Source organism: Ostreococcus tauri (genome assembly GCF_000214015.3).
Source record: "Ostreococcus tauri WGS project CAID00000000 data, contig chromosome 10, whole genome shotgun sequence".
NCBI classification, from domain to species: domain Eukaryota; kingdom Viridiplantae; phylum Chlorophyta; class Mamiellophyceae; order Mamiellales; family Bathycoccaceae; genus Ostreococcus; species Ostreococcus tauri.
Genome location: NC_014435.2, coordinates 28,958 through 52,600, shown reverse-complemented (window position 1 = coordinate 52,600; position 23,643 = coordinate 28,958). Strand labels below are relative to the sequence as shown.

The following is a 23,643-nucleotide window of genomic DNA, read 5'->3' as shown; positions in this document are numbered from 1 at the left end:
AGGTGGCGACGCGCGGCTAGTCGCTACTTAATAAAGCAGGCGATCCGGCACGCATGTCACACAGTAAAATGTTATGATAAGCAGCAAGCGCATAGCGCATAGCGCTCGACCAAACATACGTCTACATCTGTGTTACAAATTGTTCTACGCCTCGGCTCCTACTTCTTTCTTTTCGGCGACACCGAAGCCGTCATGTGCTGCAGACCCACCATTTTTGGCGCCGACACGACTTCGACGTCCTCGAGCATGGACATCACATTCTCCATTATCTCCGCCCCTCGCGTCGCTCGTTTATCCAGAGCTATCCCGTCCGACTTCTTGAACATGATCCTAAACGTCACTCGATTCCCCGCCTCTAAAAATTTCTTCGCCCCGCTCATTTTCGTTCTCAAGTCGTGCGCGTCGATCTTCGCCGTCAACCGCAACTCCTTGATCACGTCTCTCTTCTGCGCCTTCGTCGACGCCTTCTTCTGTTCCTTCATCTTCCGTCGCTGTTCGTACCGCGCGCGTTCGTAATCCATCATTCGACACACCGGCGGCGTCTGCGTCCCGTTCACCTCCACCAGATCCAATCCCATCGCCCGCGCCATGCGCAGCGCCTCCCGCGCGCTCATCACCGCGTGCGTCGACGTCGACGCCCCCTCCACCCCCCCGTTCGCCCCCATCGCGTCCGTCGTCGCCGTCGCCTTGTCGAGGATCAATCGCACCGTCGGCGATTCGATCGCCTCGTTCACCCGCACCCCATCCCCGTCCGCGCCCGCGCGTCGCCCGCCCGTCGCCCGCGCGCTCGACACCGCGCGCTCGACGCCCGCGAGCGCCCCGCGCGCGCGTCGCGCGAGCGCTCGGAGGTTGGCGCGGGCGAACATTGACGCGTGATTCACATCCACGACGCGAAAGACCGCGACGACGCGCTCATGGTGCGCATCGAGGAGATCGGGGCGGGCGACGCGATCGGGATCGGGCTCGCGGGGTCGGAGCTCCCGCGACGACGACGGACGCGACGCGCGCGCGCGCGGGGAGAGACGGATGAGATGGAGACGAGAGATGCGAGGGTTGGGACGCGTGGGACGAATGGGAAGACGACGACGACGACGACGACGACGAGGCGACCGATGAGCGAACGGACGGTGGTGGAGGGGGCGGGGCGGCGATTGGTGGTCGTCGCGGCGGTCGCGGTGGTGCTCGCGGGGGTGTGCGCGGCGCTCGCGCGAATCGGGACGCGCTTCGCGGGCGGGTGGGCGACGCGCTGACGGGTTGAGTGACGAATTAAAAATATATTGAAATGGCGAAAGAATGACGATTATTTTTGCTTTTCATCCAATTTTTCGATCATCGCGCGTTCCTCGTCGGAGAGCTTGGAGGGGATGGTGACCTTGACGGTGACGTAGTGGTCGCCGCGAGCGGAGTCGTTGCCGAGTCTGGGGACGCCGCGCTTGGCCATGAGAAGCGTCGCTTGCGGCTGGACCCCGGCCGGGATCTTCAGATCGACCGGTCCGTCTACCGTGCGCACCTTGACGGTGGAGCCCAGGATGGCTTTTGTGTACGGAACGGTCACCGTGGAGCTGATGTTGACGTTGTCGAAACGCTTCAGCTCCGGATCGTCGCGAACGTTGATGAAGACGTAAAGATCACCCGGCGGGCCGCCTCGGCGACCGGCGTTGCCTTCACCGCGGACGCGCAGACGAGAACCCTTGTCCACGCCCGGCGGCACGCGCAGCTGAATTTTCTTGCTGCGGCGCACGCGACCGTCGCCGCCGCAGCTCGGGCACGGCGTGGACGACTGACCAGTCCCCCCGCACGCTTGGCAGCCGGTGACTTGCTGAAAATTACCGAGAGGCGTGCGCACGGTGGCGACAACTTGACCCTGGCCGCCACACGTGCCACACGTCGTCGGCTTGGTACCCGCCTTGACGCCGCTCCCCGAGCACTTGTCACAGTTTTCGAGTCGCATCGTGTCGAGCTCCTTCTCCACCCCGAACACGGCTTCGAGGAAGTCGATCTCGAGGTCGTAGCGCTCATCGTCACCTTGCGTCGGTCGGTTACGCGCTTGCGATCGACCACCCATGCCGCCCATGCCGCCCATGCCGCCCATGCCGCCCATGCCGCCGCCGCCAAAGAGCGACTCGAACAGGTCGAACGGGTCGCTCATGCCGCCCATGCCGCCCATGCCGCCCATGCCGCCCATGCCGCCCATGCCACCCTTTAATCCGTCCTCGCCGAAACGATCGTAAATCGCCTTCTTTTGATCATCGCTCAGCACTTCGTACGCGTTGGATATCTCCTTAAACTTATCCTCCGCCCCCGGATCTTTGTTCACGTCGGGGTGAAACTTGCGCGCCAACTGCCTGTACGCCCGCTTCAGCTCCTTCGAATCCGCCGACCGCGACACCCCCAAGACGTCGTAATAATCCCTTCCAGCCCGCGTCACCGTGGACATCCGTCCACCCACTCGCGGCGTCGGTCTCTTCATCCGCATCGTCGTCCGCGCGCCGCCGTCGCCGCGCCGCCGCGCCGTCCGCGGCGTCTCCGTCGTCCCGCGCGCGTTCGCGAGCATCTCTCCCTCGTCCACGCCCTGCGTCCGAAACCGCGTCGTCAGTCTTCGCGCACACCCTTTCCCGACCGTTCACGCGCGCGCGAGCGCCCGTTCGCGCACGCGCGCGTCCACGGTGTCGACACATTCCATCGCGTTCCATTCGATCATCCATCCGGCGGCGCGCGCGTTGGATTCGACGACGACGACGTTCGGGCGGACGACCGCGGACGCGTGCCGACGCGCGCGCGACGACGTCGATCGCGCACCTCTCGCCGCGCTCGCGTGTGCGGCGTCGGAATCCCGCCGGGACGGCGACGTGGGGAGACGTCGACGTCGACGCGGGACGAGTCCGCACCGGTGGATTTTTTAGATGACGCGCGGAGGGGCGGGCGGAGACGCGCGGGCGAACTCGGGCATTACACCATGGACGCGCGCGACGTCGAGGCCTCAGGCGAAGGCGAAGAGGGAGACGGAACGATCAGCGCCGGCGCACGCGAGCTTGGTGCCGTCGGGAGAGAATCTGACGCACCACGCGGCGTCGGCGCGATCCGAGGCGACGTGCGCTCGAGCGCGCGAGGAGAGATCCCAGAGCGTCACCGTGGAGTCCGAGGACGCGGTGACGAGGGCGTTGCCGTCGGGATGCGCGGCGACGGATAAGACCCAACTCTTGTGACCGCCCAGGGAGTCGATGAGTGATTTGTTGTGGGCGTCGTAGACGTGCGCGTAGCCGTCGTCGCACGCCGTGTACAGGGTCTTCCCGTCGGGAGAGAACGTCAAGTCTCGCACCGGGGAGGCGTGTCCGGTGAGCGAACTCGCGCATTTTCCCGTCTTCACGTCGAAGATGGCCACCGTGCCGTCCGACGCACCGCACGCGATGCGCTTCCCATCCGGCGAGTACGCCACGCAGTGGGCGAATCGTCCGTTTTTCGGCGTCTCCGCCGTCGTCGCCGGAAGCTCCATCGTCTGTTTCTTCTCACCCGTTCGAGCGTCGTGCACGTTCACACGCTGCGACACCCCTCCCGCGACCGCGAGATTCGCCGATCCGCTCGATGGATCGAACGCCACGCCCCACGACTCCGCGGGCGCGCTCTCGAGCGCCAGAACCGTCTCCCCAGTGCTCGCGTCCCACGCGCGAATCACCCCATCTAACGCCGACGCCGCGACGAGCCCGTCCGTGGACGTCGCCAGGGACACCACGCCTAATGCGTGTCCCGTGTACGCGTGCGTCGAGCTCAGGGCATCGATCGGTCCGTCGTCACCGCCGTCGCCCTCGCTCGATGTCACATCCCAGCGCTTGACGGATTCATCGAGCGATCCGGTGAATAACGACGACGACGACGCGTCAAAGGCGACGCACCAGACCTCATCACCGTGTGCATCGTGTTTACGAGATAACGGCGAGAGTCGCATGACGGGCGACGCGCGGGTCGAGCGCGACAAAGTGCGGCGGCGACGCGCGGGGCGACGCGGGCAAAGTCGGCGTCGGCGACGCGCGGGCTCGGGACGACGGGCGCGTGGATGGGAAAATAACCAATCCAATAGCGTCGAGATTGATGTCATCGAACGCGTGAATGTATTCCATGGGCTAACGAGCGATCGCGACGACGTCACATGAAGCGCCACACCGCCTCTCGATGGCTCTGGTCGGGGGCGGAGTGTATTATCGCCGAGTCGCGATACACCATGATCTCCTGCCCGCGCTTGAACACGGGGCGGGCGACGTACTCGTCCGCAAAATCACCCTCGTACGGGACGAAATCTTCCCACTGGATCACCGAACCGTCGTCGCCGAGCTGGACGAGCGGATGCGAGAGCTTCACCGCGTGCGTGAACACGCCCACGCCCGGGGGCGGGTCCTCGCTCGGAGTTGACGCTGGGAATCCCAACATGACCGTGAAGCGATCGTACCCAGAATCTTGATGCCAACTGTGGCGAATCTTTTGTTTGCCTATGCTCGCTATGTCGATGAGCGTTCCGTGACACGGTTCGCCGCACAGAGCGCCCAAACCTTTGATGAAGCGCTCGCCCGTTAGGTTGACGCCGTGACGAGCGAAGTGCGCGCTCAGTGCGGCGTAGCCCGTGCGCGATTCGAACCAATTCACGTGCACAGAGCTCGAGAGCGCTCGCATGGTCGCGTTTCGCGCCTCGCTCAATTTTTCATTCGGGACGAACAAATCGTCCCGCATCGCGAGTCGAACGCCGGTTCGAAACCTTCCGTCGCCGTGAAACGCGTCCGCGAGACCGCTTCCCGGAAACACATCCTCCAACGACTTGTGTACGACGAACGTGTCGTTCTCCACCGACCCCGGTCGTCGTAATCGCTCCGGGACCTCGTACACGCGCGCGTCCTCGAACGCCGGATACCTCCCCGTCGGTCGCGTCTTCGTCTCGCTCGTCGTCGTCCGCGCCCCCGACGTCATCCTACGCGTCGAATCGCCGAACGGATCCGTCGTCGTCGTTCGCCCGCGCGCGCGCGCGAACGGATCCCTCGACGCCCCCGACGCGGCGAATGCATCGATGGCTCGACGTCGCCCCCATCCACGCCCCCGTCGCCCCGTGCGTCGCGCATCGACGCGTTCGACCCATCGCGACGCCGCGAACGTCTCCATCGTCAACGTCTCCATCGTCCTCGCCCGTCGTCGCGGTCGTCCGCGCGCTCGCGAGCGTCTGCGGCGGTCGCGTCGTCGCGCGAATGTCTTCACCCATCAGTGCGCGACGCATCTTATCCGCCCCGTTCGCGCGCGATGTCGCTCGTTTTCGCCCGCGCGCGCGCTGGACGCGCGTCGATCGCGACCGACCGTGGGATTCGCGGGCGCATCGAACGCGCGAGCGCTCGAGCGCGCTCGAGACGCGCGACGAAGCGCTCGGTCGTCTCGCGCGAGAGCTCGGGCGCGGACGACCTCGCGCGCGCGCCGGCGCTCGTGGACGACGCCGCGGCGAGCGCGAGCGAGAGAAAACGATCGACCATGGTGGGGTCGAACTTACCGACGCCGACGCCTCTGGCGAGACCGCCGTTGAGCGCGATGGGGGGTCTCGCGTCGGCGGGCGCGTTGGAGTCGTCGTACCTGGCGTTTCAAAAGCTCACCGGCGGCGAGGCGGCGTGTCCGCTGAGCGGATGCCAGACGGCGCTGAATAGTGGGTACGCCGAGCTTTTTGGGATCCCGCTGTCGGCGTACGGCGCGGTGGCGTACGGAATGGTGGCGGCGTTGGCGTTCGGCGCGGCGAAGACGCAGACGGAGCTCGTCGAGCGCGGCGACGAGAACAGAGACGCGGAGTTGGAGTCCAAGTACGGGAAGTCGCGCGTGCTACTCTTTTTCGCCTCCACGGGTTTGGCCGCCGTGTCGTCGTATTTACTGTACGTTCTGGCGTTCAAGCTCGGCGGCGCAGAGTGTTTGTATTGCCTTACGTCGGCGGCGATCTCCTTCACGCTCTTCGGCATCGGTTTCGCGGGCTTGAGTGGTAAAGAGAGCGCGAACGCGGCGCCGCCGGCGGTTGCTCTGTACATTATCACCGTGGCACTGATGGGACTGGTGCTCACCGAGAGCCCGGACGCGAGCTCGACCGCCGGGCTCCGGTTGGCGTACGCTCCCCCGCAGCTGGAACAAAAGTCAACGGCGTACTCGCGTTCGCTCGCCAAGCACCTCGCGGAGACGGGCGCGAAAATGTACGGTGCTTTTTGGTGCTCGCATTGCATCGAACAAAAGGAAACGTTCGGTGCTGGGGCGGAGATTCCGTACGTCGAGTGCTTCCCGAACGGTTGGGAACGCGGCACCCCCGTCGCGGACGCGTGCTCCGCGGCAAACGTGGAGGGCTTCCCAACCTGGGTCATCGACGGGAAGAAGTTAGAGGGCGAACAAACGCTGGAGAAGCTCGCTGAATTGAGCGGTTTCCGTGGCGAAAACGACGCCGCGAGTATGATCGCGGACTTGTTCTAGTATTGCGGGCTTTCATCGTTCGGTTGTTAATGTGCAAAAAGCAAAGACTTCTAATGTACGGGTACAGCTTATATACTAATCACGGTTTGAGAGAATCAACATAAACTTGGCTTCAATAATGCCCGCCGATTCTCCCGGTGCAAAATTTTGAGCGAGATGAGATGGCTCGGGTGCTCGACGCGAGGAAGAGTTTTCACTCGTATCTTCGAAACGCCGAGACGTCGCCGCGACGCCCTTCCTCGAAAGAGTTCTGATCGCCGGAGCGTCTTCTACTCGATCTAGACGTAATTTCCGAGCTCGACGACCCGGGCGACCTCGGGTGGGAAGCTCGCGCATCGTGCTTCATCTTATCTTGAACCGCCGAGCACAACACCGCGGCGTCGAAGGCGCTCTCATTCAGCCCCTCGAGCGTCATCGGCATACCGTTGCTCGGATCCTTGCAGCGATACGTCAGGTTCAGCGATTTCATCTTTTCCTCCGGTATTCCACACTTATCTCTGATCTGTCGCATGAAATCAGCCAGTCCCTCTGGTCCCGTGCGTACCTGGCACCGGAACGAAATGTTATTAAACTTGACGATAATGTCCCCTCGAACTTCACTGTCGACGTCATCCGACGACGCATTCTCAATATCTTGGATCTCTTGCATTCGCATCGTTCCAGTGGACGATCGACGCGGTCTATCTTCATCCATGCTCCGTCGTTTCGTCCCCGACGTCGTCGCCGTGAAGTCGTCGCTCGACCGTCCGCCGACGACGTCCTGAAACAACGTCTCTCGCCAATCCGGTAACTTTTCCAGACAAAATTTGCACATCACCTCCTCCGGTTTCCCCGAGCACTGTAACTGCCACCTCGCCACGCACTTCGCGTGCGCCCATCGCGGGCACGCGCACGGATGATACAACTGCAATCGCGGCGGGCGCGTCAGTCGTCGGGATCGACCATACATATAGAGTCCCATTCTCCACGAGTCATGACTCAACAAATATCCCACACAGATATTTTCCCAAAAAAAGCGAAAAAAGCGAAAAAACGCGCGCCCCCCATCTCCCCCGCGTCGTCGTATCTCGCGCGCGTAATCGCGCACCTCTCGTCCCGCGGTGTCGCCGTCGAGACAGATCCAACACTGATCCTCTGCGTCACGCGATCGCGTCGATCGTCCGTCAGTGCTCTGCGCGCGTCACATCCACCGTCTCCATCGCGCGCGATCGCGACGACGCGCGATCGATGCGCGGTCAGCGCTCTGGACGTCGTCCGCGAATCGTCGCGATGACGCGATCGCGCCCGTCCTCGCCCGCGCGCACCGTCGGTGGAGGACGACCGCGGGGCATCGTCGGCGGCACTCGCGCGCGCGCGCGCGCGCGCGCCCGCGTCCTCGGTCGTCGCGCTCGAACGCGTTCGCCCGCGCATGGATGATGAAGCCACGCGCGCGTCGCGACGTGCGACGCGGCGCGACGCCCGGGTGGTCGATCGATCGGTGGCATCGATCGTCGATCGATCGGTGGCATCGGTCGTCGATCGATCGATGGCATCGATCAGTCGATCGTCGATCGATCGGTGGCATCGGTCGTCGATCGATCGGTGGCATCGACGCGATCGGTCGTCGATCGATCGATCGGTGGCATCGGTCGTCGATCGGTCACGTCGCGACTGATCGATAGGCGGCTGTGAGCCTTTCCATCAGCGACTCGACGTCGTGGACGGTGGAGATTCTAAACCCTACGACACACCCTCGGTCCGGTGGAGTCGTCCCGCGGGCCAATCGTCGTTCGTCCCGCGTCGACGGACGCGACGACGATTGGTCATCGCGGCGAGGACGGGATCGAGCGACGATCGGGTGAGGACGACGACGACGACGACGACGACGACGACGGACGCGCGACGGACGCGCGACGGGACGGAACGGACGAGCGACGGACGACGGGACGGACGGGACGGACGGGACGGACGGGACGGCGATGGAGGCGCGCGCGCGCGATGGACGCGATCGAGAGGGACGGGAGGCGCGGACGGGGGGGCGGGGACAGGCGGGACGTGCGTGGGGGGGTGAACGACGGGTCGGGAAGAAGATGAAGCGGGAGGATGGGGACGCGCGGGCGAGGCGAGCGAACGCGGCGTGCCTGCGCGCGCGCGCGGCGCGCGCGCTGTCCAGTCCGCACGGAGACGATGGGCGGTACGGTGACGCGCGAAAGAGAGATGCGATGGCGATACATGATGAACAGAAGCGGGTGTGGGAGGAGAAGTTCCGGAGCGAGGCGTACGACCCGACGCCGTCGAACCTCGCGTATCGGTACGAGCCGCCGGACCTCGCGCGGAAAGAGGTCTTCGCGTCCGACGTCCCGATCGACACCGCGTACGGCGTCGAAGAGGACGTTGAAAATCGGCGAGGGTCGAGCTCGGAAGCGGACACGAGCGAGCAGACAAAGATAGCGGTGTTGCGCGGGACGGGCGAACGCACGCCGCCGCCGGTCAACTCCGCGTCCCGGGGACGCACTTTGTGTGAGCTTTACCCGCACCAGAGGGCGCGAAAAGGAGACACATCGACGCTTCAGACGTTTTACAGTGTGTTGAGGGACAAAGTGACCCCGGAGGAGCTGTTACGAGGTGAAGACGAGAGATGGTGGCGAGAGTTTGAAAACCAAGGCGCAATGGTGATAAAGATTGAAGACGGTTGGGATCTTTTGGACGACGCGAGCGCTCTGTGCGACTTATCGTGGATCGGGACCAAAAAGTTGAAACTATCGACGCTTGGACCTGACTATCAGTACATTCGACAAAATTTGCCTGACAGTAAGACGGGTTTACTTCAACCGTTCCGAGCTATGGACGATCACGATCGTGACGGAGAGGTTGGCGCGTTTGTCGAAGATTTTCAGGAGAGAACTCGAACGCACGCCGATCAGTTCAGGCTGATGGACGTCGATGCTCGTGAGGCGTGGTTCTTACAGCAAGTCCACAGTGGATTTCCTCTTCAGTTCCCGTACCTGCAGGGGATCAGCATCGAAGCGCTCCTGAAAAATGTGCGCCAAGTCGATCCAAACGAGACCACGCAGAGACATGCGTGGGATCCACGTTTTCTCGGGACGAGGGAGCCGAGTATTTTGAAGAAATGTCTGCAATTATGTGAAGCCTCTCACCACTGGCGAAGGGGTGTGAGCGACGTGCGGCCTCCCCCGAGAGAACAGTCGAGTGACTTGTATAACAACGTGATCAAGCAAACGGTGGACGAGGCGAGAGAAGAGGAACGGAAGTTCACAGGTGGTGAAGTCACACGATTGCCCTCAGCCGTGATGCAACGACGGGTCGAACGAAGAGAGAGTAAGAAGAAAGGAAAACGACACAGCTCTTTGGGTGTATCGCTCGAGTCTAACCCAGACGTGTTGAAGATGGTGGAAGCGCAAAGCGATAAGAAGCTTTGGGGCGTCGGCATCATCACGCCGTGGCTCTACTACATGGGGGTCGGCTCCGTTTTCCCGATGCACTTCGAAGATTACGCCTTTGCATCCGCAAACGTCCTGCTTGAGCGCCCGGAGTCTCAGTCAGCGGTGGTATGGTACAGCATTCCGCGCTCCGATCTTTACTTGGTTCACACCTACTTGCGTGAAACGCTCGGGGATGAATACTCGGTGGATATCCTTGAAATGCGCAGGCTGTGGCTCGATCCGGTGCGCATCGAACAGTGGAACAAAAAGCGCGCGAGCAAGGACGGCCGAATCCGAGTATATAGACACGTTCAACGCGCAGGAGATTACGTGGTGAGCGATTACGGCTCCATTCACTGGGGCGTCAACCTGGGCGATGGCTGGAAAGCCGCCGTCAACTTCGCTTACGTGGATTGGAAACCGGCGGCTGAAGAAGTCAACGAAGTGTACAGACGACTCGAGGAAGAGACCGGAATGTCTCGCCATCATCGTTGCTGTCCAAAGTTCCACGAACTGGATGACTTTTTCAGCGCTGAACTACTCACCCAACCCTCGGCTTTCGCGCAAACTGATACCGGTAGATAGATTTTGGGCATTACGTGTGTTAGACTATTTGTAATGATCTACACTGTATAAGTACTACAACTCGTGCGCTTAAATCTTGACGCGGGGGCACACGATCAAGCTTTGGGCACACTCGCGATTGTTTCGGGATGTGTTGGATTGAACACCGACACTGGAGTATAGTCGACGGCGTACCCTTCTTTCTTCAGCTTGGCGACGTAAAATTCAGGAAACTCCTTTTCCAACTCATTTCTAGTGTCCGCAACGTGTACTGGCTTGTCGGTGAGGTAAAGTGGCTCTCTGAATGAGATGTTCAACCAGGGAGTAGGATCGAGTCGGCCATCGATCATCGTGCGAAGAAACGCCTGCCACGACCCGCGCCCGAGGTTCAAATCAACCTCATCACGCACCATTTGCGTCATCTTAATACGCTTATGACCCTTGACAGTGCTTAAATCGATCCAGTTCGCGTCTTCTGCCTCGGCTATGACTTTAAGCCAGTGTTTAATCTGATGTATTCCCTCTGCGACGGCAAGTCGTTCCTCGATGCTCCGCGACACTGGAAGTATCGCCATGTCACGAGCTCTAGGTCGCTTTCCGTGCAAAAGCCTGAAATCTAAATGAATATGCTCTTTTGACAGACCTTGCTCGTGTCTCCACCATCCACGAGGGATGTAGAGAAAGTCTCCCGGCTCGAGCACGAAGCTTAGGCCTCTAACCGAGGTGAATGCTGGCGTTTGCCCGTAAACCACGTCGTCGAGGTCCACCATGCTGTAGCCATCGTAAGGGTGGGCAACGGGGTACGGGTACATACCTCCAAACGAGTGTTTCGGAGGAATCAGCAAAATTCTTCTTCGTCCATTTACTTGTAGGTGAATCGATTCTTCGAGATAATAGCGCGCTGGGTTCAAGCTATCGCGTTGACCAGCGACGAGACGCATCGAGAGGAGCTGACCGAATCGCTGCGCTCGCGTGAATCGATTGAACCACCCCCAGTCGATCCCACTACAAACATTCTTGATGAAGTCGTCTGGACACCTTTGATCGAAGTCACTCTTGGGCGGTGGGTCTGCGATATCTTCAGCGTTCACAATCGTCTTCGCGGTGAAAATTTCCGCGTCAAATAAAATAGATTTCTCCCTCCAATTTCGAGCGCACTGAACGAAATCTTCAAACTTGCATCGCATCGTCTCTACCTCGGGCTCACGAATGTGATAATAAGAGCCGTGCGCATTCTTAGACGCATCGCACACCAAGAATTTATGCTTGCTCGAGGGACACATCAAACACTCCCACTCGCTCGCTCCGAGCGCCGACGCGACTCTTTCAAAATCCCACGTCTGCTCCAGTCCCTGGAATCGATCGGCCACGTACTTCGAACTTACGTCGCCTAAAACACCCGTCCTCTTCAAAACCATTGGCTGACTTCGCATCATCGTCGCCATCGCGTCTTGGTGTTCCCTGGAGGACATCGCCTTGAAGTCGCGCGTCGCCGTCGCCGAGCGCTCGGCGTCGACGCACGTCGGCGGGTATCTCGCCGGCGGATCCTCACACGCGTTCAACGATCGTGCGCTCACGTGTGCGTCGATCGCATTCGTCCTGAACACATCGCTCAGCGTCGTCGTGGGCGCGAGCGCCAACGCATCGCTCCCGTGTCCCCGTCGAGCGCGTCGTCTCGCTCGAATCACCCCTCGACCGAACCGTCCACCGTTCGTCCCGCATCGCGCATCGCCCGTCGTCCCCGCCGACGCCCGCGCGTGGTCGTCGTCCATCGTCGCTCGACGATCGCCTCGATCGCGGTCGCGAGTGCGGTCGCCAGCGCCCGTGCTCGCGAGACGGTCGTCAAAGTAACGCTTCACCGCCGAGCGTTTTTTTTTGTCCCGCATCACCGTCGTTTCACCCGCGCGCCGTGGACGTGGACGCGGGCGTCTCGGGCGTTGGCGTGATTTATCGCCTAAACCCTGCACGCTCGATGGGCTCCACGGCCCCCACACAGTGAGTCGCCACGTGATGGCGTCGACCGACACCCGACGACGCGCGCGCGGTCGACGTCGAGCGACGACGACCCGACGGTCGCGCGCGGTCGATGCGGTCGAGCCGAGCGCTCGGGCGTCGCCTGCGAGCCGGCCTCGACGTCGTCTCGTCGTCGGGACGTCGATCGGAATCGATCGGTGGTGGCGTCCTGGACGCGGGCTCGAGCTCGAGCGGTCGGCGCTGTGATGCGCTCGACGCGCCTCTGGGTCGGCGCCGAGCGTCTGCTCGCGCGCGCGGGCTGTACGGACTCGAGGGGTTTCACCAATCGAGCGATCTCGAGCGATTGGCGCGAGAGACGATCTCGAGGTGCGATGCGAAGGCGCGCGAGCTCAGAGCGCGCGCGCCGAGCGGCGCGAGCGTGCGAGCGTTGGATGAGATATCAGATGATATATGTCGCGTCGTCGACGTCGCCGAGGTGTGCCGACACACGCATCCGTCGCAAACGTACGTCGAGGGGGCCGAGCGCGCGTACGTGACTCTGCAGGAGTACGTCGCGAGCCTGAACGCAGACGTCGGGCTGTACGAGGCGCTTCGGCGGGCGAGGGAGACAGACGGGAACAATCTGAGCGAAGAGGGCGCGCGAGTGGCGCTCACGCTTCAGGAAGACTTCGAGAGAGGTGGTATCCACTTAGATCTCGCGGCTCGCCGTGATTTCGACGCTAGTTTATCGAAAAGTTTGGAACTCGGGATGGAGTTCCAACGCAACTTGCTTCGTCCCGAGCACTCGAGCACGGTTTCGCTGGAGGCGAGCGCGTTCAATGGTCTGCCGAGCTCGGTTAAACGGAAATTTAGACAAGATAAAGATGGTAAAGCGTGGAGGGGAATGGTGGACTCGTCCAATTCGTCCGCGCTGTTGCGGCACCTGAGGGATCCCGGAGCCCGAAGAGATGTGTACGTAGCAGCAAATTCTGGACCTGAACCGAACAAACATGTCCTCGCCGAGCTCTTGTCCGCTCGAACCGACGTCGCTCACTGTCTGGGATTCAACACGTACGCGAGCTTTGCGACGGCGCCCTTGATGGCGCGAAAGCCAGAGGCCGTTCGCGAGTTCCTCTTACATTTTTCAGAGAGTCTTCGAGAACGCTCCGAGGAGGAGTACGGGGTGATTCAACGGTACAATGGTGGGAAAAGCGTCTCAGCGTGGGATAAAACTTATTTGATGGCACAAGCTCGCGGATACGAGTGCGATATCACTTCGTCCGCGATTTCGGAATACTTTCCACTCGACGGTGTCATCACCGGCATCGGGGCTCTTCTCGAACGCGTTTTGGGCATGCGAATCGAATTAAAAGACTTGGATCCAGGCGAAGGATGGACTAATGATTTGAAAAAGCTCGTCGTGAAATCAAAAGACGGTGAAACGCGAGGCACGGTGTACTTGGATTTACTCCCCAGACCGGGAAAATTTAGTCACGCAGCTCACTTCGTGATTCAGTGCAGTCGCATGATTTCTCCAACAGAGCGACAGCATCCATCGGTCGCTCTCGTGTGTAACTTCCCTCCAAGCGGTGGAACTGGAAAATCGTTATTGACCCATGGAGAGGTCGAGACGTTGCTGCACGAGTTCGGTCATGCGATGCACTCCGTGCTATCCGACACTGAGTTCCAACATCTCTCCGGAACGAGAGCTCCGATGGACATTGTTGAGGTTCCTAGTCATTTATTCGAGCACTTCGCGTGGGATCCGAGCGCATTGAAGCTGTTAGGAAGACACTATCTCACTCAGGAGCCTATAACTGACGCGATGATTGCCGCTCTGCGAAAGTCCAAGGACATATTCAGCGCGCTTGAGGCGCAGCAGCAGCTGGTGTTTGCGCTCACAGACTTAGAGCTTCACGATCAAAGCTCTCGACTGTCGCCGAACGCGGTCGCCGACATCGCGGCATCGGTACAAAATGACCACAGTCTGTTCAAACCCACTCCCGGTACGAACTGGGAGCTTAGCTTCGGACATTTTGTCGGTTATGGTGCCACGTATTATTCGTATTTGTACGCAGATGTCTTAGCGAACGACATCTGGCAACGCTATTTTGTGAGCGACAGTCTCGCTTCTGGGGCGGGAGAGACGCTTCGCGATAAATTATTACGACACGGAGGGTCGAAGGATCCAGAAAAGTTGGTGAGAGAAGTGCTGGGAAAGGATTCTCTCGTCGAAGTAGGAGGAGGTTTTAGACCAAAGAGATGAGAAATTACAACATCGAGGAATAGTACCGGTAGTTTAGTCGAACGTGATTTTCGTAGCCTTCACGGTCATGTCAACTTCCTTGAAGTGAGCACCGTAAAGCTTGCTTTCCTTCTTTTTTACGTGGGTACCAAACTTCGTGAGATCTTCGGGAACTTCGGCTCCTGCTTTGCGCAACACGTTCACGAGTTCGCCGGCTCGCGCTTTGTCATGCTGAGTGAAGAAAGTGTGGGCCAGACCTGTGGCGCCAGCGCGGCCAGTTCGACCGATTCTGTGGACATAATCCTCAGTTGTGAGAGGAAATGTGTAGTTGATGACGTATTCGACTCCCTTGATGTCGAGACCGCGCGCCGCGACATCCGTGGCAATCAAAATTCGCGAAGTTCCCTTCTTGAACGCCTCGACAGATCTTTCACGGTCAGCCTGGGACATGTCACCATGAATGCACACCGCCGGCCATTCACGAGACAATCGCTGATGAAGGTTCGCGCATTCCTTCTTGTAAAGACCAAAAATGAGTGTTCTTGGGCAATCCTTGGGACTGCCCAGATATTGCTTCATGACACGAGCCAAGTGTCTATCCTTGTCTTGCGGCTCGACAACTTCGACTATTTGAGTGATGCTTTGAGACGCCTTCAAGCCCTCCGAACCGATTCGTACTCTAACAGGATTGCACATGAACTCCGAGGCGAGGCTTTGCACGCTCATCGGCCACGTCGCGGAAAACATGACAGTCTGCCTATCAGCGCGAGTGGCTCCGGCGATGGCGCGAATTTCAGGTTCGAAACCCAAATCGAGCATACGATCCGCTTCATCGAGCACCAGCATCGTAACGCGATCCAGTTTAATCACACCTTCTTCCATAAAGTCGCGAAGTCGACCCGGCGTGGCGACGATGACCGCGGCGCCTCCTCCAGCTTTCATTGCGTTCTTTTGCTCGTATTTCGGAGCACCACCGTACACACACACGCAACGAACGCCCGAAGCTTCACCAGCGTCGTCGAAAACCTTTGCCGTTTGCTGCGCTAACTCACGCGTGGGCGCAAGCACCAAACAGATGGGCTGACCCGGCTTGCACGGCGGTTGAGAGCGAATTTGCGTCAGAGCCGGCATCCCGAACGCGAGCGTCTTCCCCGAGCCAGTCGCCGCGATACCAACCATGTCTCTTCCGCTCATGACGATCGGCCACGATTGAGCCTGAATCGGCGACGGTTTCTGAAAGTTCGCCGTCACTCTGAGGAGTTCCTTGGAGAATCCCGCGTCCTCGAACGTGCTCACGGGCGCCAAATCGACGTCCAGTCCCTCCACCTGCGTGATGGCGAGCGTTTCCCTCGCGGCCGCCACGTCCTTGGCCGACATCGAAGCTAGCTTTTTCGGCGGTTCGTAGAACACTCTCTGAAAAGCGCTCGACGTCGACGCGAGCTCGCGATCGCCCACGGCGGCGTACTCGTTCGAAGACGAGACTTTGCTCTTTTTGTGTCCGCCATCGCTCGTCTTCTTCTCAGCACCTCCGTCTCGGTCACGCTTCGCCGACTTCTCCTTCTTCTCTCGCTTCTCCTTCTTCTCCTTCTTCTCCTTCTTCTCCTTCTTCTCGCTCGACCCCATGATCGTCGTCGTCGTCGTCCGGTGCGGTCGTCGGTCGTTCGGTGTCGGCGGCGGCGGGTTTATGTTTTGTGTAGCGCCGAGCGGGTTTGTGTTTTGTGTTTTGTCGCCCCGGCACCGCCTCCGTCGCCTCCGCGCCACGCGCACGCGTCGTCATGGTGGACGACGAGGACGAGGACGAGGGTCCATCGACCTCGTCCTCGCGCCCGGTCGTGATCTCCTCAAACGTCATACGCGCCCTCACCGCGGTCGTGGGGCGCCAGACGGACGAACAGAGGAGTAATCCCACGGCGTTGGCGCGCGCGCGGGACACCTTGGAGCGCGCGTTGGTGGATGCGTTCGGTGATGGGTTCGAGATCGAGAGCGAGCGCGACGGTCGAACATGTGTAGAGACGATCGCTGGCGTGCTCACGCTGCCGAGACGAGGAGCACACGAGGGGGTGACCACGGAGGCCGTGCGGGCGCTGCGCTCGGCGTGCGCTTTAGGCGCGTCGGGGACGCGAGACGCCCTGCGGAAAACGGAGACGGCGCCCACGCTCGGGTTCGTCATGTCGACGCTCATATCGATCGCACACGAGGAGACGATGTCGGGGAGCAAAGCCCTGCGCGCGATCGCGCTGGAGACGCTGGATGGACTGATACGAACGGTGAACGATGCGGACGCGCTCGCTTTTTTTCTTCCGGGAGTCGTCTCGGGTCTGACCAAAGCGCTCGCAGCAGCGAGCGGCGTTCGCCCGAACGTTGGTGCGGGACCGGGCGGGGCGGGGTCGGAAGGCGTGGAGTACGCCCTGAGCTCCTTGGGGTCGATTCTAACGTGCGTGCTGAACGATTCTCTGTACGATGAGTTCAGCGATTTGGATGCGAGCGCAAATTTACACGTCGTGTCTCTGGCCGACATCGTGAAAAAATCGACGCAAAATGGCAATCAGAAAATTGTGAAAAATCATGATGTCAAAGTTTCGAGAGAAGACGAGCCACCACCTCACGTCGAGAGCTCTGAAAGAGATTTTAGAGTGATTCGGCACGGTGAGTGGTTGCGCAACGCTGCATTGCGAGTTGAAGCTGCGGTGCTGATGACGATTCCTCCACTCGTCCGTAACGAGCGTGCCTCTGTCAGACTACAAAGCGCGAAAACAGCCGCTCGAATCATTCAGAATTGTTCACACGTTCTGGGGAAGAAGGTTCGACGTCGGATGATGGAGTGCGTGCTGACGGCGGCGGGAGATGACTGGCCTCAAGTCTCAAAACCCATCATGGACGAACTGAAATCTCTTGATTCTCTCGGTCGCGTCTTTCGAGAGGATCTCGAAGCCATAGTGAAGGAGGATTTGTTTAAATTTGCGGATACGCTACGCGATTCATGTGCTCCGGCAGCCGCTGGACACGTTCGATGTCTACTCATTGCGCTCGATTTCATGGGTCCCGTGCGAGTGAAGGAAATACTCCTCGAGAATCTAACTTTCAGAGAGCTGCTGTGTTCTACAATCGTTGAGTGCCTCCTAATTGAAAATCATACTTCGAAAAGAATTCGAGCGGGGCAATCTTTGCGGTTGATAGACTTGAGTGAAGCAAGCGTGCCCACTGCGAGAACGCTTCCTCGGAAGCCAACACGGTTGCAGTACTTTGCCGTATCAGGCGTTTACGAGGACTTTGCTAAAGTGTTGAGATTGCTCGGAGCAGCGTCAGCAATTACGACGGACGTTTCGCCTGAGGCGTACCTCGTTCCAACCGCTCAGTTCTTCTTGAACAGCTTGAGAGATAACGGAGAGCAGCTTTGTGCGCTTGCAACCACGGGTATGTGGCAACGAAACGCCACTGCACACATCGTCGCTCTGAATGAAATGATGTATGGTGCCATCAACGAGAAAAAAGTCGACAAAAAGTATCTTGTTCAATTTTGCGGTCTGGTCGTCGAAGAATATGCGTGCAGTCAAGTCTGGGACATCGACACGATGGACCAGGATAATGCTCTTCTGCTTTGCCAGTTGATGGAGGGATTTGGAATAGTCGGTGAGGCTCTTGGCGCGGATTACATTCGAAACACTTCGCTCTTGGCTACCGTACTTTGCCCGTTGCTCGATAAGCTTGGCGACGATTCTACGGCGGTGCGAGACACCGCGGCACTTGTCTTGCTCACTCTGGCTCGAAGCGGTGAGTATGACTATGTCAATGCAGATCATTCAGCGATCGGAAATCTGGTCATCGCGAACGCAGATTACGTCATTGACATGGTATCTAGACAGATGCGTCACATGGACACGCATCATCGCGCTCCTCGTCTGTTTGCAGCGTTACTGAGGAGGACTGATGCGGCAAAGAGCATGGTGAAGCTCCTCGCAGAACCAGTTCAACTGGCGGCACGGACTTTCTTAATTTCGAATCGAGAACGAACCCAGTCGTACGCCGAGGGATTTTTAGTCGCCATGAAAGAGTACTGCTCTGCAGTTTTGCTAGAAGTACGAGATATCGAGAAATGTTCTCGCAACGTTGTGGAACGACTGCAGATTTATCACCCAGAAGAGCCAGACAGTGACGACGAGCTCTCAGAAGTGTTTGTGGAGCAAATTCAAAAAGTACTTCCAGACGATCTTGAATCGACGCAGTCGAGTTCACTAGAACGCGTTCGTCGAATCCAATCTATGGTTTGTTGCGCATCGGAGTTACTGCGATGCATCAGTGCAATACTGGAATCCCCTGACACTGGAAATCGAAGCCTGGCCGCTTTGGCTTGTGGACTCGGCATCGAGAGCTTGGCTGCCGCCGAATCAGCTTTGCGACATGAGAAATACATCTTAAAGGTACTCAAAGCCTACGGTGGCAAAGGTTCACTACCTTTTGACATTGCCGAACTCTACAAAGAAGCACGTGTTCTGCCGCATGTGCACAACATTTGGCCTCACGTCGTGTTATCACTGAGCAGTCGGTATCAACTCTCCACTCAGTTTGAAGCATTCGAGGCGAGTTTGAAGCTTGTACACACGCTCGCATTCACCAGTGGTGGAGAGTTTATTGCGAAGCGCACGCATGCAGAATTATGGCCGATTTTTGCACGGATACTCACGCACGGGGTTCGTCACTCTGATAATCGACACCGTTCACTTGACCTCCTCACAATTGCCGATACGGTTGACACTGATTTCATTCCCGATCACGAAGTCGCGTTTGAGCTGACAAAAAACGTTCGCATCTCAATTTGTCGAACGCTGGAGACCATCGCCGCGTCAGAGAATTCAAGAGACGCATTGCGAGACTTGGTTGCAGAGTCTGTGCCTATCATCGCAAAGCTAGCCGTCGAGGGTGACAGCGCACTACGATCAGCCGCGTCGAGGACTATTCGCGCGTTTGCAAACGTTAATGGTGACGAGGTCTGGTTGTATCTAGTCAAAACAATCGCTCGCGCGGGTGCGTGCATCGAAGTGCCCACTCCCACGTGGGGACCAGGGCGAGCCGGAGCGCACGTGCTGCCCAGTGTGTCTGAGATTGTTCCAAGGTACCGGACGAATGCCGAAAAACGACAAAGCGGCGAGCTACAATTCGCCCTCAGTACTCTGAACTCCTTAGCGTTATAGATTGTGTAGTTTCAAACTCTAGTAGATAGCTAATTTTCGCGACGATGCCGACGAGCCCCGATCCGTACCCCAGGAACGACCGCTGTTTGCAACCGCCGTCGACTTGTCACAAGATTTGTAAAATCATCGATTTCCGGTTCCCTGGGCTCCAAATGCACGCATGTTGACGGATATCGAATGCCTTGATATAATCCGTTGTCGAAGTATACGAAAACATCGTGAATGATCCCTGTCCAGGGAAGGAAGTACTGAGTCGGCTGGGAGCCTTCGAAGAGTGGTGAGGCTTCATACACCGCAAAGTGTCCAATCGCTGGTAACGTGCGATCTCGTGCGCTCGTGGTACCTGGAGCGTCTCCATACATTTCTAAAAGATCACTTGGCCGTCCGATTGGATCACTCGAGTGCTCACCGTTACCCAACGTTATCTTCTCATGCAAGTTGCCAGACACGTTGTAGAAAGGTTGGAACACGAATTGGCCCATGGTGTATGGATCTGCTATGCCTCTCAACTTGTCATTTATGTAGATCTTTGTCGTGTTCGATACGCCATCATACGTACAAAGCACCTTGAATCGGATTCCATCCCGAGCTACGAAGCCTTTGCCCGGCACCGAAACATCGACGATGCGCAAGCCTCCGCCCAATTCGAGTGGGCTGTTGTTGTACGAGTCCATGAACGTCTGCGCGCCGAATCGCACTTCTCCCGCGTCCGTAACGAAGAGTACGAGTGAGCCGCCGCAAGATGTCTGGTATGGCGCGCATCCTCCGATCGTCGCCACCGTTTGAGCAATCAAGCCAGTACAAGGTATGCACCACCACCATGTAATTAATAAACACCAAGGATCACAGATCGGTAATGAATCGTACGTGACGACGGCCTCCACTGATATTCTCAAGCCCGCCCGACCGTAAAGACCTGCAAAGATTACAGGAAAAATTGCAGTCAGAAACGACGAAGATCGCGCGCGCAGTCGTATATTTAAGAAAATTGAATTCGCCGAAATAATTCGAACCTGGAAGCGTGTAGGAGCAAGGCGGAGACTTGCATTGACCGAATCGCCGAATGCGACCTTCGCTCAACTCAAACGCATGGCCGCGCCGATACGTGAAATCCGCAGTGCGGCAGACGTCGTGAAAACGCGGTAGCAGCACTTTGTCAACCTACAGATGATTTTTTCGACGACAATTAATTAATTAAATGTTTGAAGTTGAAGTAATTAATTTACCGTGTACAGCTCACCATTCAGAGCGTGCTGACCTGTTGACATATCCTGCACGTATGGATTGATGTGTGCGTTGAAAATGAGCAATGAAAGACACGCGCGTACCGGCGAAATTATCCGCGCAAAGTTTGCTCGAGGTGCACTGCGCGGGACAATTCAACCTGAGCCGAATCGGTAAGCATGAATTTTACCTCTGTGAGATGGAAGAGCTCGCCGTTGGACCGATGATGCGTGGAGCCGCTATAAACGCGTTGATTGGTGTGCATACCTGCCCTATGCAGCGTTGCTGCGCTCCAAATCGCATTATATTTGCACTCTAAAATAATAATTAATTAAAAAGAAATAATTGAAACGTTCCATTCCCACCGAAGTGTAAACCGACAGTGCAGTTATGATTTCATCTCCGTCTCTCGCGTCTTTCGATTGCCATGGTGCGTAAGTTTCTCTTTCAACGTCGAGAAAATGCTCCGTTCGTGGTGCAATCATAAATAAAATAATGTCAAATAGGAGAGCCGTCGAGCTACCAATGAGATCCTCCTGCGTCGTCGTCCATTCGCTCAGAAGCGCAAACCAAGCCGCGTTCGTCGGTGCAAAAATGGTAGTGTCTCCGTTCCCGAATCCTTGTACGCGAAACTCGCGCTGGAGACCGAGCACGTTGATCAACTCTCGGAACACACGTAACGTCGGCGTGCGCCAAAGTCGATCGTACAAACTCAGACCAAGTTCCGCTGTGGGAGGGATCAGCGCTCCATTGATGATACCTATGCCACCGCTCGTCGACGGAACGTCCGTCGTAATGAATTGCGCGGTATTCAAGCGCCCCTGGAGGCTGTACCGGGGAGCAAAAAGGAGTTTCTTTGTGTCTAGCGCAGAAAGGACTCTGACTGTTTTGGCTATTGGTGTTCCTTCAAACGTGTTGGCGGAACGCTTGGATAAAATAGGGTACGCCAGTCGCGTTGTGAGTTGCTGCTGATCGCGAATGAATCCCACTCGAAATTGAAGTCTCTCTGGTGCTCCTGCACCGCTTCTTGTGCCGACGACATGGTACGTCACAAATTGCTCCACCAAAGCCTCTTGTTGCAGTAAATCCTCAAAACTCCAACCCAAATACGTCAAAGTTAGCTTTATAGCTAAATCTGTGGGTGCAAAGACGATGCTGTCTACGAAAACATTACTCTCAGAAGGCGTATCGAGCTCTAACAGCAACTCAGAATTCACGGGGGCACGCAACATTTCTGTGAACATGGAAAGGTCTCTGCGCAACGATAACTGACGAAATGCCGTCAGTGTCGGTGGAATCAAGACATGATCTATAACGTGCACGACCCCAGTACAAGAGGCGATATCGGAAGCCACCACTTGCGCTGTGTTCTCAAAGCGTGAACTTGTCGAAATCCCAGATAATTTCATGTATCGAGGCATAATTCTTGAAACATCCACCTGTAGGCGTAACCAAGGAATTTCTACTTGACCCGGGAAAGCGCTCAAAAATGACGACGCACCAACTGGGCGTAGTCGCTGACTCGCATCGAAGCTTGTCGAGAGGTAAGACATCAAGGCATCCTGTGCCACGTCTCCCTGTACTTGCAGCTCGGTGTACAGAAGAATGCTCAGAAGTAGAGCGTGATCAGCGAAGACAGCGGACTCGGTCAGTTCAGTTTTGAGGAAAAAGTGTCTCCAAGCTCGATTTGAAGGCAGGAAATAAGCTCGAAATCCGTTGTTTATTGCGCAGTTGACCACACTTGATTTCGCTACGGACCCATCATACTTGTATTCGTTTGATTCGAACATGACTCGAAACGACTCCGTGACTCGAAGCGCTTCCATTGTCTTACTAAGCTGTGGCAAATATCCAGCAATTTTGAAAACGCTCGGAAACAAGTCAGGAGCCAGCCACGGGATCAACAGGTCTGAGACAAGGACACCGCGTAGTTGTGAGCACACGACTATATCTGTGGCAAAAACATCCGCCACGGTGGGTCCAGCGTCGCTATATATCTTCAGCTTGCGAATGTTAACGTCTTGCACGATCGAAACTCGCAGCCTCGGCACGGTCGATGACGCGGTGTTGAGTTGCGTCCCGTCTTGAACATCACGTGGATCGAGTGAGCCAAAAATTATGGAAGACTCCAAAATATCGCACACTAAATGTTCATCTTTTAAAATTTCCTCCAATCCTTTATTCATGATGAGTGAAGCTCTCTCAAAAGCGTCATCTGGTGTGATCAAAAGCGTCACGCGCTCCGAAGCAGTCGCCGCAGTCTGCAAGGTGCCTGCGCACCGCGAAGCCATCCCAACATCTATGAGCGCCCCAAAAAAATCGGCGCTCGTCTCGAACTGTTCGTCGACACTCGAGTTCGTTCCGAAACTATTCCTCATTGCTCGCCAGATCGTTGTTCTCGAAAGGCGAGTGGTGCATGCATGTGCACCACTCACCAGTAACCACGAGCAGCATAGGAGTGGGAGGAGAACGCTGCAGTACTCAAGTCCACCTCGACGCAGAGGCACTGCCGAGGTACAGAAGTACGACACTCGTGCACCCCTCATCTTGCAAAGACATGGTCCATAAGGTTTCGAAG

At 57.8% G+C, this 23,643-nt stretch overlaps 13 protein-coding genes across 13 annotated transcripts; 5 read left to right on the top strand and 8 right to left on the bottom strand.

The window, feature by feature from the left end:
• Nucleotides 1-158: 158 nt before the first annotated feature.
• Nucleotides 159-866, bottom strand: OT_ostta10g00250 (Translation initiation factor 3; the record flags this gene model as incomplete). Its single annotated transcript, XM_003081412.2, has 1 exon — nt 159-866. The coding sequence occupies one exon, from the start codon at nt 864-866 to the stop codon at nt 159-161; it is 708 nt and encodes a 235-aa protein (XP_003081460.2).
• Nucleotides 867-1,031: 165 nt separating this feature from the next.
• OT_ostta10g00240 (unnamed product) lies at nt 1,032-1,250 on the top strand (the record flags this gene model as incomplete). The annotated part of the gene is made up of 1 exon (XM_022983091.1): nt 1,032-1,250. The coding sequence occupies one exon, from the start codon at nt 1,032-1,034 to the stop codon at nt 1,248-1,250; it is 219 nt and encodes a 72-aa protein (XP_022839734.1).
• A 50-nt stretch (nt 1,251-1,300) lies between these two features.
• On the bottom strand, nt 1,301-2,476 carry OT_ostta10g00230 (Heat shock protein DnaJ, cysteine-rich domain; the record flags this gene model as incomplete). Its single annotated transcript, XM_003081411.2, has 1 exon — nt 1,301-2,476. One exon carries the CDS (start codon nt 2,474-2,476, stop codon nt 1,301-1,303), a length of 1,176 nt encoding a protein of 391 aa, XP_003081459.2.
• Nucleotides 2,477-2,980: 504 nt separating this feature from the next.
• On the bottom strand, nt 2,981-3,943 carry OT_ostta10g00220 (G-protein beta WD-40 repeat; the record flags this gene model as incomplete). The annotated part of the gene is made up of 1 exon (XM_003081410.2): nt 2,981-3,943. One exon carries the CDS (start codon nt 3,941-3,943, stop codon nt 2,981-2,983), a length of 963 nt encoding a protein of 320 aa, XP_003081458.2.
• A 197-nt stretch (nt 3,944-4,140) lies between these two features.
• OT_ostta10g00210 (unnamed product) lies at nt 4,141-5,157 on the bottom strand (the record flags this gene model as incomplete). Its single annotated transcript, XM_003081409.1, has 1 exon — nt 4,141-5,157. One exon carries the CDS (start codon nt 5,155-5,157, stop codon nt 4,141-4,143), a length of 1,017 nt encoding a protein of 338 aa, XP_003081457.1.
• Nucleotides 5,158-5,277: 120 nt separating this feature from the next.
• Nucleotides 5,278-6,468, top strand: OT_ostta10g00200 (Thioredoxin-like fold; the record flags this gene model as incomplete). The annotated part of the gene is made up of 1 exon (XM_003081408.2): nt 5,278-6,468. The coding sequence occupies one exon, from the start codon at nt 5,278-5,280 to the stop codon at nt 6,466-6,468; it is 1,191 nt and encodes a 396-aa protein (XP_003081456.2).
• Nucleotides 6,469-6,661: 193 nt separating this feature from the next.
• On the bottom strand, nt 6,662-7,878 carry OT_ostta10g00190 (Zinc finger, RING-CH-type; the record flags this gene model as incomplete). Its single annotated transcript, XM_022983090.1, has 3 exons — nt 6,662-7,372; nt 7,556-7,602; nt 7,773-7,878. The coding sequence occupies 3 exons, from the start codon at nt 7,876-7,878 to the stop codon at nt 6,662-6,664; spliced, it is 864 nt and encodes a 287-aa protein (XP_022839733.1).
• A 791-nt stretch (nt 7,879-8,669) lies between these two features.
• OT_ostta10g00180 (JmjC domain) lies at nt 8,670-10,475 on the top strand (the record flags this gene model as incomplete). The annotated part of the gene is made up of 1 exon (XM_003081405.1): nt 8,670-10,475. The coding sequence occupies one exon, from the start codon at nt 8,670-8,672 to the stop codon at nt 10,473-10,475; it is 1,806 nt and encodes a 601-aa protein (XP_003081453.1).
• Nucleotides 10,476-10,570: 95 nt separating this feature from the next.
• OT_ostta10g00170 (Hypoxia-inducible factor 1-alpha inhibitor) lies at nt 10,571-12,226 on the bottom strand (the record flags this gene model as incomplete). The annotated part of the gene is made up of 1 exon (XM_003081404.1): nt 10,571-12,226. One exon carries the CDS (start codon nt 12,224-12,226, stop codon nt 10,571-10,573), a length of 1,656 nt encoding a protein of 551 aa, XP_003081452.1.
• A 314-nt stretch (nt 12,227-12,540) lies between these two features.
• OT_ostta10g00160 (Metallopeptidase, catalytic domain) lies at nt 12,541-14,673 on the top strand (the record flags this gene model as incomplete). The annotated part of the gene is made up of 1 exon (XM_003081403.1): nt 12,541-14,673. One exon carries the CDS (start codon nt 12,541-12,543, stop codon nt 14,671-14,673), a length of 2,133 nt encoding a protein of 710 aa, XP_003081451.1.
• Nucleotides 14,674-14,706: 33 nt separating this feature from the next.
• On the bottom strand, nt 14,707-16,275 carry OT_ostta10g00150 (Helicase, C-terminal; the record flags this gene model as incomplete). The annotated part of the gene is made up of 1 exon (XM_003081402.2): nt 14,707-16,275. The coding sequence occupies one exon, from the start codon at nt 16,273-16,275 to the stop codon at nt 14,707-14,709; it is 1,569 nt and encodes a 522-aa protein (XP_003081450.2).
• A 152-nt stretch (nt 16,276-16,427) lies between these two features.
• Nucleotides 16,428-19,841, top strand: OT_ostta10g00140 (Armadillo-type fold; the record flags this gene model as incomplete). Its single annotated transcript, XM_022983089.1, has 1 exon — nt 16,428-19,841. One exon carries the CDS (start codon nt 16,428-16,430, stop codon nt 19,839-19,841), a length of 3,414 nt encoding a protein of 1,137 aa, XP_022839732.1.
• A 29-nt stretch (nt 19,842-19,870) lies between these two features.
• OT_ostta10g00130 (FAS1 domain) lies at nt 19,871-23,443 on the bottom strand (the record flags this gene model as incomplete). Its single annotated transcript, XM_022983088.1, has 5 exons — nt 19,871-20,757; nt 20,855-21,002; nt 21,068-21,206; nt 21,256-21,380; nt 21,431-23,443. The coding sequence occupies 5 exons, from the start codon at nt 23,441-23,443 to the stop codon at nt 19,871-19,873; spliced, it is 3,312 nt and encodes a 1,103-aa protein (XP_022839731.1).
• Nucleotides 23,444-23,643: the final 200 nt, after the last annotated feature.